Below are 20,609 nucleotides of genomic sequence, written 5' to 3'. Positions count from 1 at the left end.
ATATAACATGTAATAATAAAAGCCAGTGGTGTCAAGGAGATCGCAACTTCCTGGCTTTACTCTTTCATTCCAACTGTAAAGGAGAAACTACAGTGGCCGCAAAACTCGCAAATAAACTCGAACCACCCTATCTACAGCTTGTGTTGTCCATTCTGGGCTACTGTAGAAACATGGTGGTTCAACATGGAAGGACTCAGTGAAAGCCAACCTGCTCCCTCTGTAGATAAAAATATAACAATGACTTATTCTAAGGTAACAAAAAACACATCGATTCCTATATTCAGGTGATTATACACTAATGAAAACATACCTTTGAATATTATATTCCATTAATGTCATGGCCATGGCTTTACGCCTGCCTTCTCCCTTGGGTTTTTTTGGGTTTCCCCCTCCCCTGTGTCTCCAGTGTCTGTCTCTCTGTCTGTGTGTTGTGGGTGTGGTCTTCCCTCCAGGCTCCCAGCTTTGCACACCTGTCTACAATCCACTCATCACCTCCCATCACCTCCCCCAGTCTGCACACCTGCCTTCCATCAACTCAACAGTATATCTACTCCAGTTCTCTGGTACATGTTTCAGGTCAAACTTAAAAGAGTTATTCTAGCGATCTGCTTCCTTTGTGTTTTCATAGATCAATTATCTTTGTGCTTGTCTTTCCCTGCCACAAGCCTGTCATCTAACCTCCACATCACCTGCATTCCCTGGTACCGCTCAAATAAATCTGTTAAACTTTATCTGCCTCCTTGCTTGTGTCCTGCACTTGGATTCACATTTAAACTGAACTTAAAGAGCCCCTCCAGACATGTATTACAACATATTCAAATAGGCTATGGCATATATATATATATGTGTGTGTGTGTGTGTGTGTGTGTGTGTGTGTGTGTGTGTGTGTGTGTGTTGTGTGTGTATTTCTATAGTCTGTATTACCTTTGAATTACACTGCTGTGTATATTCTTTGTCCTGTGCAGTTATATTTATTTCTATGCCATGCTACTACCTCCTGCTGTGACCTGTGCAATGTTCCATCTATTGCATCTGTATGTGAAAAGCTGTATATAGTGTACACTTGAGTCTTATTATTTTTCTATTATATCTGCGTTTCATCATCTTCATCAAAATCCATCAGTCAAGTTGCATACTGGCCCAGACTTCCAAATATTTGTGATGTCTCAGGCACCAACCCTTAAAAATTATATGTTCAATGACTAAAGAGAAACTTTCCACTTTCAGCAGATGAAGGTGAAAACATCCTTCTAGTGTCAAATTCTGCACAGTGAAGATTAAACATAGAAGAACAAGAAGAAACACTGATTTTGGACTGGTGGGGAGCTTTAAATAATTAATAATTGTTATATATATGTTAAAAAGTTACTATAGTTTGATTTTGTTAATTACAATTTAAAGTAAGCAATAAAGACACAAAGTTCAAAAGTATACTCCTTATTCTGTTTTTTGAATTGCTGACTGATAGATTTGTAAAACTGACCAGCTGTTGACCTCCGACCATGTAAAGCATGCTCACAACGGAAAGCGACAGCTGGCCAATCAGAGTTCCTATTATTGCTCAGACCTCATTTAAGTCTGCAAACAGGTCTTGAAATAAAATGCAGAAGAAATGGAATCTGGAAAAGCTAAAAGCATGGTGAGCAGCATTCTTCTTAAAGATTCTTTCATTTAGTGTTTGGTGCTGGAAAACTGTCTAACTAACTCAAAAACCTCCCATAGGGGTTCAGCTGGGTTGACATGTGGTGACTGCGAAGGTCATTCATTACTCAGCAAACCATCTGTGTGTCTGTCTCATGACTTATACGGAAGCTGATCCTTCCATACACCCAGAATACCTATTATACAACTATGGAAAAATATTACAACGAAAGATCTTTTTGGTGTTTCATTAGCTTAATTTCTAAGTACATATTTTTGCTTTTGCATTTGGACATAAATATACTCGCTGATATGTGGCAGAAAGCTATTCCAAGAATCTGTTTGTCTCAGTCACATTGTGGTTCAATTTAAGATACACCATCTCCACTGGTCCGAAGGATCTGTCCTAGGTTTCTGACTTTTAACAGGCAGTTTTTCCTTGCCCTTGTCGCCAAGTGCTTGCTCATCGTGGTACTGTTGGGTCTCTGTAAATAATGTTATAAAGAGTTCGGTCTAGACCTACTCTATTTGAAAAGTGTCCTGAGATAACTTCTGTTATGAATTGGCGCTATACAAATAAAATTGAATTGAATTGAATTGAATTGGTCCAAAGCTAGAATAGCTAAGGTTAAGAGTGGTCTTGGTGCTACATGTGATCGACAGTCCTTGGCCACTCTGTACTATATGTTTTGGTCATGTCTAAAACGATTAAACTTCTGGGGTTATATTTTTAAAACTTTGGGATTGTGTTGCAGCCAGTGGCACAGTAAACATTGCACTGGTCGAGGGAAGAATGGATTCCACTAAATACCAGCAAATTTGGAAAGCACACATCATACATTCAATTCAGTTCAATTAAATTTTATTTGTATAGCGCCAATTCATAATAGAAGTTATCTCAGGACACTTTTCAAACAGAGCAGGTCTAGACCGAACTCCTTATAACATTATACCCAACAGTACCACCATGAGCAAGCACTTGGCGACGGCGGCAAGGAAAAACTGCCTGTTAAGAGACAGAAACCTAGGACAGACCCTTCGGCTCTAGGTGGGTGGTCGTCTGCCTTGACCAGTTGGGGTGAGAGAGAGAGACAGAGACAAAGAGAGACAGACAGGCAGACAGACAGACAGACAGACAGACAGACAGACAGACAGACAGACAGAGGTGCACAACAACAACAGTAGCAACAACTAATAGTAGTGACTGATGATCATGAACATGAAAAAGATGAATGCAACAACAACAACGATGGGGGACAATGAGCAGTGATTATAGTAATAATAGTAACTGTAGTAATAATACTAGTAATAATAATAATAACAATAATATCACCAGGATCCATGACAACCTGCAAGACGAGAAAGCACAAGAACTCCGGGGAAGAAGTGAAGTTAGTAACATGCATTAATGGGACATGAATGAGTGCAGAAAGAGAGAGGAAGAGAGGAGCTCAGTGCACCATGGGAAATCCCCCGGTAGTCTAGGCCTATAGCAGCATAACTAAGGGATGGTTCAGGACTCACCTGATCCAGCCCTAACTATAAGCTTTATCAAAGAGGAATGTCTTAAGCCTACTCTTGAATGTGGAGAGGGTGTCTGCCTCCCAAACCACAACTGGAAGCTGGTTCCACAGGAGAGGAGCTTGGTAACTGAAGGCTCTGGCTCCTGTTCTACTTTTAGAGACTATAGGAACCACAAGTAGCCCAGCATTCAGAGAACGTAGTGTTCTAGTGGGGTAATAGGGTACTATGAGCTCTTTAAGATATGAAGGGGCCTGACCATGAAGAGCTTTAGCTAATGTTAATGCTTGGGAACAAATTAGCCCATCAAAGTATGTCCACTGTGTTTGTTCTGTCACTGACAGGCTCAGATTGTTATTCCGACAACATTATGGAAAGGATTCCTACAGAGATAGACTGGAATATAGGGGATGAGATACAACAATCTACTGTCTTCAAGCCTGCAACCCAAAGCATCTTTATTGCTTTCTCAGCTCTGATTAGTTAAATTAGTTCAGCCCCAGTGGATTCTTAGGAGCACTAGAGGGAGCCAGAGGAACGTAAATTCTGTCTCATGTACTACTGTCAGGATATAGTGAAAGTTTCAGCAAATATAACAAAAAGTTATTTCTATAAAAATCACCTACTGCAGCTTTAAATTTAGTTTTTAGTACCAATGGGTAGAAAACCAGCCAACAGAAGGGTTATTTTATTGCCCAACAGTATTGTAAAAATAACACCAACACTGGATCAAAATACCCCATTGGTACTGGGTTGAGTTATTTTTATAAAAGTTACCTACTGTAGCTTTAAGCAGTGGAACCTTGTGTGAGGTAATGTACTGACATTGAGATATGCCCCCATCTGTGTAATCAATGCCTCTGCACAGGTCCACATCGCTGATAGGACCACAGTCACATTGATTTAAAAAGTAATTTAGTTCATTAGTGCTCTCCCAGTTCCCATCAAAGGTTGACTCTAACCTCCTGGGTCAGTTATAAACAGCAATGTGCCCCATACTGTTCCAGTCTCAATGACATCATATCTTTCCCTCTGAACATTCCCTGTCGCCATTATATATCTTAGCCAGTAAACCACAGAATAACCCACATTCCAACTTCTTACAATGTGTCAACATTTGACTTCTTGCATTATTATGTATGAAGCTGTATTTTTACAGTGTCCATTAATATCATTATTAAAAAGGTACTAATACCTTGTCTTTTTGCTTTTAAGCTTTTGCTTGAGACATGGACCTAATGACTTGGGTCATATATCTGTTTTAAAACTGCAGTAGGAAACTTTTATAAAAATAACTTTTTGCTATATTTGCTGAAACTTTCATTATATCCTGACAGTAGTAGTCATTTTTCTAATTGTCCCATTGTAGCAATCTACAGACAGGAGGGAAATGACGGGGGATGTGAAGGGACAGTAAGCTGTTACCGCCTTCTCCTGCTGATTTCGTTCATAAATTCAAAAAATATTTAGCGCTCTGTCAGTGGTATGTTCTTATGTGAGTGCTCTGATTAATAATGAATTGTTTCATTTTGAAACAGAAGCCATATGTTGTTGTTGAAAGATCAAACTCTTTCAATTGAAGAGAGTGACAAGAGACAGGGCCAGTGAAGTATTACTATATAGTAAAGAGTATTGGTATGATATGGTATGCACAAGTGCTATGACATAGAATTTGCTCTTATAACTGCACTTGGCAACTTAGAGTCACTTCAAAAACTGTAAAAAGGTAGTGCAACTATTCATCTGTGTTTGGTTGCCCCCTACTGTTACAAGTGAGAACTGCAGTTGCACATCGCCTCTGCTCGTGCTTGACAACATTTCCCCAAAAACTAAAAGTTTGAGATGACCCCTCACAGTCAAACTGACACTTGAATTCCTGCTTTTGGAGTAAGGAAATGTAAATTTAATGACACAAAATAATTTTTGCATAGTTTACAAGGAGAAGTGCATATTCATATTTATACATATTTTACTGTATGTGCTCGTTTTACACACTTCATATACATACTCAGGGCTGGTTACTCAAAAACATTAATTTATTATTCATTACTCTTTTATCAAGAGTAATTGTATTACTTATTACTCCCTGCCAACAGTAATTAGTTCCACTTCTAGTTATATAACCTTTCCCACAAAATTTGTAATTGTGTCTTTGCTCTCCATATTTCCAGCTGCTGAATGTAAGTGTTTGCATCTTCCAAACGAGTTTCCTCCGCAAGAATGAATCCAAGGATGTGATTGGATTGTTGGATTTCAAATCATTAGGAGGTGACAATAAAATTGTATATATTTAGTGATTAGTTATAATTACTAAAAGTCCCTATCTACAGTCATCATTTGGTTTGTCCGTTCTGGGCTACTGTAGAAACATGGCAGTTCAATGCGGTCCATGAAAGGTGACCCACAGTGTCAGTAGATAAAAACAGCTCATTCTAAGGTAACAAAAACACAATGATTCTTATTTTCAGGTGATTATACACTGATGAAAACATACCTATGAATATTACATTCCATGTCTGACAATAGATCCTCCTAAATATTACACACTGGACCTTTAAACTACCGTATATATAACAGTATATAAAGTAATTAAAATGATGTGATTCCAGTTTGTTGTCCTCGCGTATCCGGATCTCCTCAGACCGGAACAGACTCGGTCCGGATTCGTTCAGTGTCAGTAATCCACAGCAGTCAGTGTAGATGCACAGCACGGGACCGAACAGCCGGCAAAACCCGCTGCAGGGGTATTGGTCAGCGCGTGGGGGCGGGCTCTGCAGTGATTGGCTCTGGTGCGCACATGGCTATGGTGACTATGGTTGACAATGCTAGCGGAATTCTCTCTCTCTCTCTCTCTCTCTCTCTCTCTCTCTCTCTCTCTCTCAAATTCAAATCCAAATTCACATTCAAAATGGGCTTTATTGGCATGAAAGTTTAAAAAAAAAAAAACAATATTGCCAAAGCAAAGTATTCAAATACAATACAATAAATCAAAGATATATACATTATTATTATATGAACATTATATTAGTTATATACAGTGTGTGTGTGTGTGTGTGTGTGTGTGTGTGTGTGTGTGTGTGTGTGTGTGTGTGTGTGTGTGTGTTTCGATCACTCACTGTCCCTCAGGTTGTGGCATGTTAATACATACTGTCCAGCAAGGTGTGCCCGCTCTCCTTCTCCGAGGAGTATTTTTAATCTGGAGAGGTCGTTCAGCTCTTTGAAATCTGGTATCAAAGAGCTGAACTTGTTCAAATACATTTTTCTCGTATTATTTAATTTTCAATTCAATTCAATTCAATTTTATTTGTATAGTGCCAATTCATAACAGAAGTTATCTCAGGACACTTTTCAAATAGAGCAGGTCTAGACCGAACTCTATAAAACATTATTAATAATTTTGTACATTGTAGGAGAAAGTGCATCTCTGTCTCAACCTCACCTGTCGAACAGTGACCACATTTTCTGTTTTCTTTTGGTTGCCATGATTTTTTGTGTCTTCCTGTTTGGATTGGCAGTTTGTGGTCACTGAGCCTGTACTTGGTTAGGATCTGTCTCTGCTTTCTATCTCTGACAGTAGAGAGATATTCTGATCATTCATAATCTCTTTTAAGGGCAAGATAACATTCCAGTCTACTCTGGCTTTTAGTTGTTTCTTCCCAATGGTCCAGATAGCTTTCTTTACATTGTGCTATAATTTGTTTTACTCTGATTACTGTTTGTAGAGCAGTGTTGTTGTGAGGCTGGTCAGAGTGTGTCTGAGAGGGGGCAGTTAGCCTCAGTACCAACTGACATAGGGGACTCTTTTCTGGGCTCAGCTCTTGGGTTTGGAGGGCTTTGGAGTGGAGGGTGTCTCTGGGGCTGGATTTCAGGTGGTTAAAAAAGTTGAGCGTTCTCTTCTGAATGTTAATTATCAGTGGGTATCTGCCTAATTCTGCTCTACATGCATTTGTTGATGTGTTTCTGTGTACGTGTAAAATGTATCTGCAGAATTCTGCATGTAGAGATTTTGATGGATGTTTGTCCCAACGGGTAAAGCTCTGATGACTGAGTGGACCCCATACTTCACTACCGTACAGCGCAATGGGCTGGATGACACTATCAAATATTTTAAGCCTGATTTTTATTGGAATATGGAAATTATAAAATTTTCTCTTAATTGCATATAGAGCTCTTCAAGCTTTTTCTTTTAGTGCATTCACTGCCATGTTGAAACTCCCTGATGCTGTTATGGTTATAACATGTTAGGTATAACTCATGCTGTGTTCAATGACATGATTATTGATGGTAAATTGGTGTTTGTTCTCATGACACCTGGGGCGTTTTTGAAAGATCATGACATTGGTTTTCTTCATGTTTACTGCCAGGGCCCATTTCTGACGGTACTTTTCTACTACGTCCAGCTGTAGCTGTAGTCCTTGTTCAGTAGGAGACAGTAGAACAAGGTCATCAGCATAAAACAGAGACTTCACCTCTCTATCTAGGAGGGAGAGGCCCGGAGCAGCACATTTATCCAACTCAACAGCCAGTTCATTTATATACACATTAAATAAAGTCGGACTTAGATTGCAACTCTGCCAAACGCTTCTTCTCTGGTGGAAGAAATCAGTTAGTTTGTCTCCAATTTTAACAGCACACATGTTTTCCAAATACATTGATTTAACCAGATCATACATTTTGCCACCTATAGCACATTTTAAAAGTCTGTAATAGAGCCCTTCATGCCAAATAGAGTCGAAAGCTTTCTTGAAATCAATAAAGCAGGTGAATATTTTTCCATTCTTAGTTTGTTGTACATGTTTGTTGATTAAAGTGTGAAGGGTGCGTTGTTTTGGGAGGAAGCCAATCTGACTTTTACTTAAGATTGACTGTTTCTCAAGGAAGTCTAGCATTCATGTATTAAGAATACTACAGAATAGTTTACCTAGACAGCTGCTGACACAGATGCCACGGTAGTTATTAGGGTCTGATTTGTCCCCACTCTCTCTCTCTCTCTCTCTCTCTCTCTCTCTCTCTCTCTCGATAAAACAACTGAACCTCATTTACTTTAGTGAAAAGGTATTCATTTGAATGGAACCATAAGCCAAAATAATTTAAACTTAATTTTTTGCGCTTTTTCAGTTTGTTTACACAGAGAAGTGTAACTTGTGTCAGTGCATTATGCACATTTTATTTATTGTTATTGAGGAATGCACTTTTTTCGATTGTGTTTACATAGAAATGTTTAAATCTAACTTGTGCCAGTGCATCAATTTTCTATATATATCTATTTTTTTGAACTTCTGGAATGCATGTGTTTGCATCAGTTCAAGGGGCCTTTGTTTTTTTTTTGAGAGGCTTGCCAATAGTTTTTCATTGGAAAAAATAAATATCAACATTTAAATTTAAACATCTGAAAACAAAAGTCTTTTTGGGTTTGTTCATTGTATTATTGTCATGATCTTAGGTCATGATCATATATATATGTGTGTGTGTGTGTGTGTGTGTGTGTGTGTGTGTGTGTGTGTGTGTGTGTTATCGGTTATCGGTATCGGCCTTTAGGAGCTGAAAGTTATCGGTTATCGGTATCGGTTTAAAAAAAAGTTATTGTGTATCCCTACTACTTTTACTGAAGTACTTTAGAATACTTCCACCACTGATGATAGCCTCTGTGTATATCAATATTTGCTTGAAAAAGTCCCCAAATTAAGATATCTGAATAAAAAAAACCATTACATTATTATAGCACATTAGTAAAGCATTGAATAGAAATATCTAAAGGTGGCATTAGAAACCCATACATACAAATCTTAATTTATTTCCCCAAATATATGTCTTTTTTTCATTGAACTTATGCCTGTTACTGAGTCTAACATGTAGCCATAAAAGATCACCAAAATGATATGTGTTAATTTTTATAAATAAATAAAATTGTAAGTTTTTTAACACATTATTTCTTTAAATTAATCTAAATGAATGTGTTAAAGTTGACAGAATTTGACACCAAACTGGGGTGGCAGGTAGGATGAATACTCCTGTAGATCCGCCCCTGCTCTGGTTGGACTACATTTTATTCCACAAAACAAAGAAGAGATCATTATAATACAAACCTGGCTTTATTTATATAATGTCCTCTAAACAATGCTCTCTCCTGCAAAACGTGGCCCTATTCATGTGAAGAAACAGACAAGAAAAGGTCACTTCAAACAAGAACTGTACAACACATAAAAAAGGAATATGGCAACCCATTAGAAAACTACATTTCCCTGCATGCTTTGCAAGCTCCGATTTGACAACCAGCCAATCTGCGCCATGACAACCCGGCACGTGACGGAGAGTAAGTTCCTGCTGTGGCTTGAGGGAAACAGATCGACATTCAGCCACGGGAGAAACGCACTTTGCGGGTAAGTTAAGACATTTGGCCGCAACGAGGCCACCTGAGCCTGTATCGGGTGTTCTTCGGAGGGGTTTGCCGGAGCTTTCTGCTCTCTGTGGATAAGAAATTGCTTTAATTTCGGGTGGAAAAGCTGTCGTACCGTCTAGGCCTCCGCTATTTCCTGGTACAACTCCACAGCTGTGCTTATTGGAATGGGCAAGTTGGAAAAGTTCAGTTTACGGGGTTTTGGAGGAGCTTTGTTCTTGGCCATTTTGCTTATTACTGCTCTTTATGCTCATATTTTGTCGTGAACGTTTCCCAGTTCTCAATAATGAACGAGACTGAGAGCCAGGCTTGGACTGTGTAAGGTTATTCATACCTTGGAGCTGGGTATCCACACCGCAAACTGTTCTAACGCTAGCTGTCACCGCAGCGCCCTGAATTACACTGTACCTCTGAGCTTCCTCCACTTCAAATAGGACTGTGTGTTGGTAAGAATCTGGCGGTACGATACACATCACGATACAGCGGTTATCATTCAATATATTGTGAAATATTGCAGTGCTGTAAGCAAGGTGATATATTGGGCTTTTTTAGGAAAACTGTCCTAGTATAAAGAACACAACATGTATGCATAAAATCCTAGTTTAACAAAAAGTTAACCTTTTTTATGCAACCATAGTGGGATCTGCATTTGTATCACAGTCACTGTAACATCCAACATTACAGCCCTCAGTTTATGTTAACAACATTGCTTTCTCGTAGTTATGGAAGCCCATTTATGCCACTGTGGAAAAAAAGATTCTGTAAGCCTTTATAATGAGAAACGTCAATTTCTTTTTACTTAGGGTGTCAATATTTTGACTTAGTTTCTCAAAATAATGAGACTTTCTCAATATTTTGAATTATTCCATAAGTAGTCGGGGGTTTAAATACAAAAAGAAATAGTGGTTTTGATAACCCATACAATATCCCAAAAACAAAATATCACTAAACATGGGATGATATGATAGGAAAATGTCATGTCACAATTATCTTGGCCAAAATGATTGTAATTCACAATATTATCGTACTAATCATTAAAAACATACTGGAATCACTTTACTTTACGATTTTTTTGTAATCACAGAAAGGCACACATATTGTTTAACTTAACATCTTTTTTTGGAAAGATGCCCTGTGTACACACTTCAGAAAATTTGAGCATTACAAACAACAACAGTGGCATGTAGCCTACAAGTAATAAATAAAAGGAAATGACTACTCAACATTATGTTTTCTGCTGCCTGTTTGCTTTCCATTCTTTAGTTGATGGTTTTGTTTTCATATGGACTGCCAATCAATTAGGCCTGCACAATATAGTAAAAACCAATCGCAATTATATTGAGTGATATTGCGATTGCAATGCGTAATTTTTGCATCACAATTTCTTACATCTAGATAACAAGACTTGCAGGTCAGTACTTCAATATAATGCTGTTTGTGGCACCTTTTACCTTTCTCAAACAATTGCAGCTGCCATTTGGATGGAACTTGGCCATATTTTGATAATATTTTGATTATTTGTGCAGCCATATCAGATCATAATCAGTATCAGCCCACACGAGTCTCTGTTTTACCTTACATTTTAATCGCTTTCTTTAACATCAGATTTCCACACAGTGTGTGCGTCCTGCTCACAGTCCAGATATAAAATCCCAGCGCACCATGAAGCATCTCTCCTGCCGGGCAGCAGACTGGACTGCCCTCCGTTTCTATACTTTATTATAGTTTGGTGGTTTGTGGTCAGTTTGAGGCTTGGTTTGTATCAATAGCAACACAAAAACAGTCATCATTATGGATGAGTCCTCCTCCTCCTCCTGCACACTCTGCCAGACAGAGTATTTCTAACATGTGAGAACATGTCTGACGGTTCATATGTGAACAGTTTTACAGTTTTAATGAGTGGAGGCGGAGCTGTTACTGCAGCTGTACAGACATCTTCAATGTGCCGGTGGCTCTTCTTCCTGTGGCATTAATGGCAGACTAGAATACTTTAGGTGTATATGCTGCCCCTGTCAGGTCTGGAAGAACTGTATCTACGGTATTGGTTCTTGTGACATCCCTATACCAAACGCCCTGACAGTATGAGCCTGTGCAGACTGTGTTGCTGTGCTTGGCTTACTGCACCAGCTTCTATACACTGGAGCCACATCAATGGCCAATATTACTGACTGATTTTAGTTTGCCACATATATAGCAGTATGGATATACTGTATATGTATGTGTGGCTGATGAGCAACAAGAAATTGCAGTACAGAACATTTTTAACTTTGGTTTCTGATTAGGGATGCACACGTATTATTAAAATTGCAATATCCAAATCCCAGAAGCTGCACTTTGTTTGTTTGTTTGTTTGTTTGATAAAGGTAAAATATTGTTAGGGGTGTAAGAAAATATTGAAAAATACTGTCTATTTTTGATGTTGGATGTACAGGAACTGATAAATACAAATGCAGATCCCATTGTTCTGGCTGCATAAAAACGATACTGTATTCATTGTGGTATTTTCTTTATATTATGATGGTTTTCCTAAAATTAGACTAAAAGAAACATCACGATACATCACCTATAGCTACATTACAATATATGGAATCCCTGTATCATGATGCATATCGTATCTCCAGATTCTTGCCAATACACAGCCCTAGTCATTTTCATAACTGACATTTTTGTGTGATTTCCATCATGTATTTTAGAGGCTACATCTGTCACTATCTTTGATATGTAGTTACCGTGGTTACTTTTGTGAGTTTATTTGAAAAGATGCTGTTTCCTGAGCCACTGATCACTTTCCTGAGTTTCCAGTTTTCATTCCAGAGCCCCTCACCGCCCGTGGTTCTTGCTCATTGGTCATTATAGCGGCTACCTGTGCTCTCCACTGCACAGCTGCTGTTCACTCAGAAACCAGATACACTCATCTGTTCACTGTAACACCGCCACTACTCTGGGTTGAGCTCCAGACGAATACTAAAATATAACTTTAGTTCAATAATGTAATGTAAATTACATAAAATGATTGCTATTGTTGTTGTATGGCAGTGTTGGTATCAGAACAACTCTGGAAGCAAAAGAGGCATGGTACGGCTCGACTCAGCTCACTTTTGGTATCTGCTTCATAGCCCAGTGGTTCCCAAATCTTTTCCTTAAGGGGCTTCTTTTTTATTATTTATTAAACTGACGACCCCTGACTCGGTAACATATTTTATAGATATTTCATATTATATTTATTGTACGATGAACCCAAATAGTGAACTCAGCAACTGCAAGAAGTTTGTGTAAAACGAGAGATTTGGATGAATCTACTTTCTAAGGGAACTTTTTATACAATTCTCTGTCTGTATTATGTATTTTTTAAAATCATTTTTAACAATCATACATTATTAATAGGCTTCTTTTTTTTTGACAAATTCAGTGTTTTCTTGTCCCTGATGCTTCTGTTAGACAATTTACTTTCCATTTACTTTTCTTCACTTGGGGCAGCTGTGGCTCAGAGGCAGAGCTGGTCGTCCACTAATCGGAAGGTTGTTGGTTCGAAGTACCCTTGAGCAAGATACTGAACCCCAAATTGCTCCCAATGGTGTGCATCGGTGTGTGAATGTGTATGAATGCATTAGTTTCTGTTTGATGGACTTTGCCATCACTGAGTGAATGTGTGTGAAAGCGCTTTGAGTGGTCGGAAGACTAGAAAGGTGCTATACAAGTACAGGTCCATTTACCATGTACTTTGGTTGAAGCTGCAGCTTTACTCACTGATCTAAACTGTAGATTTACTGCCAGATTGACAACTTCACTGCTCATCTTTTCCTCTGCTCAGCTCACATTCACCTTCCACCTGCCTCCAGGGTATGTGACCCTGTTAACCGGCAACCTACAGTCCAATAAAGTCACCAGTTAGTTAAAATGTCTGAGAGTCGGCAGTTGGATATTGCATTGTTGTTGCCATTCAATTTTTTTTCTTGGCCTGGCGTGGTTCCTGTCTGTCTCTACTAGACACATTTCAATTTTTAGCAAAAACCTAGGCTACAGTCTTCAGGTTTGATACCCAGTTCTAAGATATGGGAAACTGTACTACAGTAGTAATTCTCATTTTCTAGGAAACCTCAGATTAATCAGACTATAATTAGTTCACAAAGGGTTTTAACTCTAACCCTGCAGCGTGGCCACAAGCTTTCTCATAATGAGGAAGGAATCGCTTGCAGTTTCATATGCTTAATATGAGTATTGATGCATCTGTGTTTGAGCTGTCTCGATCACGGCAGGGTGAGCAGTTCATCAGTGTTATCTGATATTACATTAAGCGGATACGGCAGAACTCTTACATTACGGACCGTCAGTGAACACACCACTGCAGATGTCACTCACTTATGGTTTGGACCCACATGTGGCGTACTTGAAAACTGAATCACGGGTGAGTTTATGAAACTTACTGTTGATGGAGAAAGTCATGTGTGTGTGCTGTGTGTGAGTGTGGGGTGAAGAGAAAGGGAGCAGATTAAAGTAGTAAATAAACAGTAAAATAAGGTGGAAAATGACCTAGAATAACCTACTGTCAATACAAATACGATATAGGCGTACACCGCTACCACCCCACGGGCCGCCCCACCACCGCAGTTACACTGTCTTAGTGAGAGCTCAACGGTCCAGGGAGCGAGTGTGTCGCGGTTCTGTCTCTCGGATCTGCGACACGAGACCGTGGACTTTTGTGTCGCCATTTCGGTCTCGGTTTCAGAACCGTTACAGCCCTACTGGTGCTGTTTGTGCTTTCCCAGGCTTTGTGGCTGTAACTGACACAACCCAATCATATAACCCAACCCTGCTTGTTTTTGTCTGTAATAATATTAAAAGTCCTGGTACCTCATCTGGTAGAGCTGGTGCCCCGTGTACAAAAGCAACGTCCTTTCTACAGCGGCCATGGGTTAGAGTCCCTTTGCTGCATGTCATCCCGTCTCTCTGCTGCTGCCCTTTCCTATCCCTCTTCAGTTGTCATGATCGAATAAAGGCAATAAAAAGCCACCAAAATCTTTTAAAAATCTGCTGTCAGTGTATCAGAATGGCAAATATTAGCATATTGGCGGTAGTTTTTGAAGTCATTTAGACAGTTCCTCAAGGTTTTTTGCAGGCTGCCTGAAATGCCTGATTTCACAGTAATGCATGTTGCTGTGTTTTTAGGAGTTGTTTGATTGAATAGTTGTGATTTTCTTTTTTTATCTGTAATAATAAAAAAGGGAAGGCAATATTAGAAGAAAACTAGTTAGTTAATTATTGATGATACAAACTAATGGCACCAGTGGGCTCATTGGTGCTCAAAGGGTTTCAACCTGAGTCAACTTGGTAATGTTTATAACTCTAATTTAAATTAGCTACAGCTAAATGTACTTGTTTTGGTTTTGGACTGAGATAAAGACTACTTCCACACTGACATTCTTTAAACATGTTCAAATGTTAAAATTGTTAAGTATTTATGTATACAAATGGTTAATTTCAGTAAATAAAGTGAGAACATGATTTATGGATTTCTGAGCAAAAATATGTTTTTTGTTTCTCCATGACAACCCATAACTGGACATTGCACGCAATATTCATACAGTGTGCATTCCAAAAGCTCAACTGTTGGTAAAGAGAGGGCTGGTTATGAAAGTGTTCTAGTATCTGTCATATTTTCTGCTGATGAATGTGTATTTCTGTCATTAGACTGACAGAAAAATATAGCTGTAGAGCAGGACCTTTCTGCTGGCAGATTTGGCAAACAGTTTCTGTTTCTCTCTCTCTCTCTCTCAGCCTGTGGAAGCCCCCCTCCCTGACCGATGGCCTCACCAGTGTCAGTCTACAACTCCAACGCCTTGGACACACACATCTCCAGTGTGAGTGTGCTTACGTATGTCTTTAATGTTGAAATATTCAAGTGTTGTTTGAGGAGGATATTGAACTTGCATGCTGGTAAAAGCACTCACCCACCACTGCAGGGATTACAGGGTGAGAAGCCAGTGAGGGGTCAAATCAGTTCCTCTGGCTCCTCCATATTCCGAAGGGGTCAAATACAGATGCTTCGAGACTCAACATCAACTATCTTTCTGAGCTCTGATTGGTTGTTTTTGTTCAGGCCCGGTGGATTCTTATACCATTCAATTGGATTCAAATACCATTAGGAGGAGCCAGAGGAACCTGATTTTTTTCACAGATTATCAGTCTCATGTTCTACTGTCAGGATATAGTGAAAGTTGAAAGTGAATATGACTTTTGTTTTATTTTTTTTATTTAAGTTACCTACTGCAGTTTAATTTTAAGAGAAAATATTTTTGTAGATTTTTGAAATAAAGGAATCTGTTTCAGTCATAATTTTATTGTCCACCTCATTTTGTCAAAAAAAAAAAGAATCACATGATCAACCAAATATCATGAATTGTGGCCCCAAATCATTAATGAAAAAAAAAATTTAATTTTTTTTTTTTTTTTTTTTTTCCCCTTTATAATAATTTTTTCCACATATGAGGCCCGAATCAGAATTGAATAGATTGGATTCAATGTGAGCATAAAAAAAACTGATTTGGTTTAGACATAAATGTTCTATAATGTACTGTTGATCATCCTAAGTGATTTGAGCTCACAGGTGTTTGCAAGGGGCTTTTCTGGTCAAGTTATTTATAGTAGAATTGAAAAACATAACCCACATTCCTCACATACAATAAAAACCAGTGATGAAAACACAGGAAAACTAAAAACATGTGTCCTTTGCCCAAAGGCTTACAGAAGAAGTATAGGCTCACCCATAAAATACTAATAGCATGGCTTTGAAGTGAGAAAATGGAATTAATAAACTAAAATTCCAAATAAGGATGAAGAGCAGAGCTGTCAAACATAGCCGTTAAGCTTCTTAAATCCTCCTGGTCACAGTTCCAGCTCTTAAAAAGGAAGAGTTCTGTGTGGGGTCTTTTCTCACTGGCCACTGACTCTGACCTCACTTCAGCTGGTGCAAACAAACCTCCCTTTGTTTCTTTCCTTGTAGTAGTTCCACTGAAAATAACAAGCACGAAATAATGCATAAAACTGTTTTACACATTATCACCACTCCTTTACATAAATGACTGACATTTATTCCATTATTTTGTTTTTATGCCTTTGCGGTTTGTAGACCTCCAGAGAGTCTCTGAAGATGGAGTTGTTAGCTGATGTGTCTCTGCTGCCTGGGGAGGAAAGAATTACAGGTGAGTCCATGTAGCTCACATGTTAAATATGTGTTTCTCTCTGTTTTAAAGAGATGTGCTCTGTAGTAATGTGATCATTAGTTCATCTGTCAGGTGAACTGCTTGCGTAGCTTGGTCAACAATGCTCCTGTGTATCAGGATCTGAATCAGTCTGAAAGCAAACACCCATGATCCAAAGCCCCTGTGCTAGCAGTGTAAACACCAACACTCACCTGGTGCTCCCAGCTTGCGGTCGGCTAATGCAGAGTTTAGGCTGCTTGATTTTAGCCCTGATTCTTAGTAGTAGATATTTTTTCGTCAACAAATGCCCACAGATCAGACAGAAATCGGCACTCGCTCCCAGGAGGACTATGTCGAACTGTTCAAAGACACAATCTGAGGGCTCGCAGATGTCTCGCAGACACTTGAAAAATATCTAGCAGGCTATATTATGTTGGTTGGGTAACCTCTAAACCGGCACCAGACAGGAAGCAGCAAACCGGGTAGTAACTATGGTACCACCCTAAAAAAAATCAAATACAGACACGCACCTAATAGACAGTGAATTAACAGTGTTAATGAGTCAGTTGGGTGTGTACTAACCAGCAGATCTTTTTGTGAGAAACCTTAACTTTTGAAATTGTTTGCTCTCATTCCCACGGTCTTCTTCTACTGAAAGAGTGCAGCTACAATGGAGGCTGAGCCAGCTGAGGAGACAATATGTTTGTACAGAATACACTTAATGGATTATATTGATGCCAAATTAAAAAGAAGACTGACGACAATTAACACCCTGTAGCTTGTGTTTCTAGAGTTCTGTGTTGTTACCGACACGTTGGAATTGTTAAAAAGGGGGTTTGGTGCAGGGATATTTAAGTGGAATTCAAACTGCTAATATGTAGAATTTTTAATGTTTTGTCACCACTACAGAAACACTAGCTAACTCTTGTAGTGTGTGACCCCTGTTGCTGATCAGTCACGTAGTGTGAAAACTACAATTTCAAGAATCCCGATTACAAGACTGATAGTTGGATAAATCTGGTGAATATTGGAGCCAATAATGTCGACCATTTGTCAATATTCTCTGATTCTGAGAGATACCCCAACAGTGATTCCACCTGTAATCAGCTGACATTTGATTTAGATGACAGTTACTGTTGAGTGGTTCTGTCCTTGTTAGTCTCTTATTGAACGCTCTGAGTAGATGGTATTTTTAGCCTACCTTTGCTGCATGGCCCTCTTCTCCTTTTCTGCTTCCTCTTCTCTGAATGTGTGGTGATTTCTTCCATTACAGAACTCACTGCTTACCAACATCACGATGACGTCTGTCCCAGAGTACTAATGTGAAAAGGGGAAGCTATTCTGAGCCAATGAGGCTGGTGTAAGATCAGACATGAGAGAAGATGTCGCAGAAGTCAAGTCAATAAACAATGTCTGTATTTGTCTGTTTTCAGATAAAGACATCATCTACATCTGTCCATTCAGTGGAGCTGTGAAAGGCAAAGTGTTGATCACCAACTACAGACTCTACTTCAAGAGCTCAGACTCTGTAAGTCCCATTAAACTCATGTGGGGATAGTATAGGAGGTGGAAAGGGTCACAGGGGACGAGACGCCCAATTTGGGGTTCACTATCTTGCTCAAGGACTCTTTAGGATGCTGGGAAGGAGCCGGGCATCAAACCAAAGCCAGCCTTCTGACCCGCTTTACCTCCGGAGACACAGTTACCATTCACACTACCTAAAGATATTGTTATCTTGCTAATAAACCTTTATGAATCCACTTGGGATTATAGAATAACCTTGACTCAATATTAAATCAAAGTGGCAGGGAGAGTGCATCTCTGTCAGGCCTGTACATAGTTAATGGTAGGTGCAGAGGGGACTCTTTAGGGAGGTTCACATACTCCTCAGCTCTTGGGTCTAGTGTTGTAGATTATGCAATCACTGACATGGACCCCTCAACTATCAGTGCATTCACTGTCAGACAGCAATCCCCCCTGTCAGACCACAACCAAATTAATGGGATCTTTAAATTATCAGGTCAAATTAGTGACACAAAAAGGGAACCCAGTAAGCTGTAAAAATTTAAATCCTTCTCATGGGCCCCAGACAGTGGAGACAAATTCATCAAGGTTTTGAACTCCCCTGATCTGATGAATTACATATCAATATATAATCAAAATAAATATGTCCCTACCAGAGATGGGGTAAACAAGGCCATTGAGGATATCAAAATGATATTTCATAAGGCGGCTATTAGGGCTGACCTCATAAAGCAAAGACGGAGACCTGTTAAAAGGCAAAATACTGACAAATGGTTTGATCAAAAATGCAAAACAATCAGAAAAGAGCTGAGAAAAATAGCAAATGAGAAACATCGCCAACCGTACAACCCAGCCCTGCGCATTCGATACAGTGAAATTTTAAATACATATAAATACACAATTAGGATCAAAAAACAAAATTATACCCAATTGAAACTTGAAGATATTGAGAATGCCATTAACCAAAATCAATTCTGCGATATGTGGAACAAGTTCAACACAAAGCAACAGCAGACATTACCCATCCAAAACGGTGACATCTGGAGATCACATTTTGAAAATCTGTACAAAGACATACCAATCAATCAAATCAATTCAGATCAGTGTATTATATAAGAAAAACAAAACAAAAATTAAAAAAAATTAGAAGAAACAATTAAAGACAACCAAAACCTCCTTGATTTCGAAATTACTTGGGAATAAATAGACAAAATGTCTGAAGCCAAGGAAAGCTTGTGGTCCAGACAGCATTAGAAACGAAATGCTCAAAAGCAGCACCCCAGAAATGCAGGGTGCAATGTTACATTTGTTTAATGTTATACTACAGGCAGGATGTTTTCCCAACATCTTGTGCAAAGGGCTCATTTCCCCCATTTATAAGAGTGGGGACAAATCAGACCCTAATAACTACCATAGCATCTGTGTCAGCAGCTGTCTAGGTAAACTATTCTGTAGTATTCTTAATACATGAATGCTAGATAGTGTTGTCACGATACCAAAATTATTGTTTCGATACCGATACCAAGTCAAGAATTGCGATTTCGATACTTTTTCGATACTTCCTTCCTGAAAAGGGACACTCTCAAATATCATTGCTGTGCTTTATTTTAAAACCGGGACAAGATTTTAATCATATAGCACACCAATGAATGAACATATGAACAGCAGATATATTAAACATTTGAACAAAATATGAAATATCAAAATATAAAAAATAAATTAGAGCAATGAACATTCAACATTCAAGGTAAAAAAATAATAAATTTAGCAGCATTATCTCAGTTATCATAAGAAACATAAGAGAAAACATAACTTTATCTTGATTCTAAACTTTGAAAAAAAGCAAATAAATTTTAGCAGCAATATCTCAGATATTGTAACTTATTCTGTCAGTTGTGCAACCTTTCCTTTCAGAGGAGAAAACTCAGCCATTGAGCCCGTGGCTCCAGACTTCTGTAGCAGAAGAAAATGGAAATATTTAAAATATGATGGTGATAAATTTGTCATAACAGAGGACCTAAATAGTTTGTGTGATAGTAACAATAACTTGTGACTAACTTAGCATCTCTATATGCAGTGGTTATAGTGATAACTGCTAACATTTACTTAACCATAACATTACCATAATTAATAATAGGAGGATAATGAGTTAACCTAATGTTATTTAAGCTGTGATATATGGATTAATATAGGCTAATGTTTCCTGTACGTCAACGTCTGATTTCTTTGATGGTTAACTTTATATTTGAGTCCATCATTTCTTACAAGGCGTTTCACAAATACACCTCCTTTGCGTAGATCTGTGCTCTTTAAATGCTGTAATAACC

At 38.7% G+C, this 20,609-nt stretch overlaps 1 protein-coding gene and 1 long non-coding RNA gene across 5 annotated transcripts in view; one reads left to right on the top strand and one right to left on the bottom strand.

Moving 5' to 3' along the window:
* Positions 1-20,609, bottom strand: part of LOC127349486 (uncharacterized) — a 228,663-nt gene that overhangs the window by 163,772 nt on the left and 44,282 nt on the right. The window contains exon 1 of one of the 2 annotated variants that reach the window (XR_007880300.1): positions 3,166-3,430. The exons of the other annotated variant lie outside the window; for it this stretch is intronic. This is a non-coding gene — a long non-coding RNA (uncharacterized LOC127349486). Of the gene's footprint in view, positions 1-3,165; positions 3,431-20,609 lie in introns of those variants that run through there. 2 annotated transcript variants of the gene reach the window in all.
* mtm1 (myotubularin 1) overlaps positions 9,459-20,609 on the top strand; it is a 30,026-nt gene continuing 18,875 nt past the window's right edge. Inside the window, exons 1-4 of one of the 3 annotated variants that reach the window (XM_051375213.1) lie at positions 9,459-9,542; positions 15,335-15,417; positions 16,686-16,758; positions 18,192-18,286. In XM_051375213.1, the coding sequence (XP_051231173.1) occupies positions 15,361-15,417; positions 16,686-16,758; positions 18,192-18,286 (225 nt within the window). In that variant the 5' untranslated portion in view covers positions 9,459-9,542; positions 15,335-15,360. Of the gene's footprint in view, positions 9,543-13,710; positions 13,965-15,334; positions 15,418-16,685; positions 16,759-18,191; positions 18,287-20,609 lie in introns of those variants that run through there. The other 2 variants (XM_051375216.1, XM_051375214.1) reach the window with 2 other exon arrangements.

The sequence above is a fragment of the Dicentrarchus labrax genome, unplaced genomic scaffold (genome assembly GCF_905237075.1).
Source record: "Dicentrarchus labrax unplaced genomic scaffold, dlabrax2021, whole genome shotgun sequence".
Taxonomy (NCBI): domain Eukaryota; kingdom Metazoa; phylum Chordata; class Actinopteri; family Moronidae; genus Dicentrarchus; species Dicentrarchus labrax.
The sequence above is the reverse complement of the archived record's forward strand: the minus strand, read 5'-3'. Positions and strand labels throughout refer to the sequence as shown.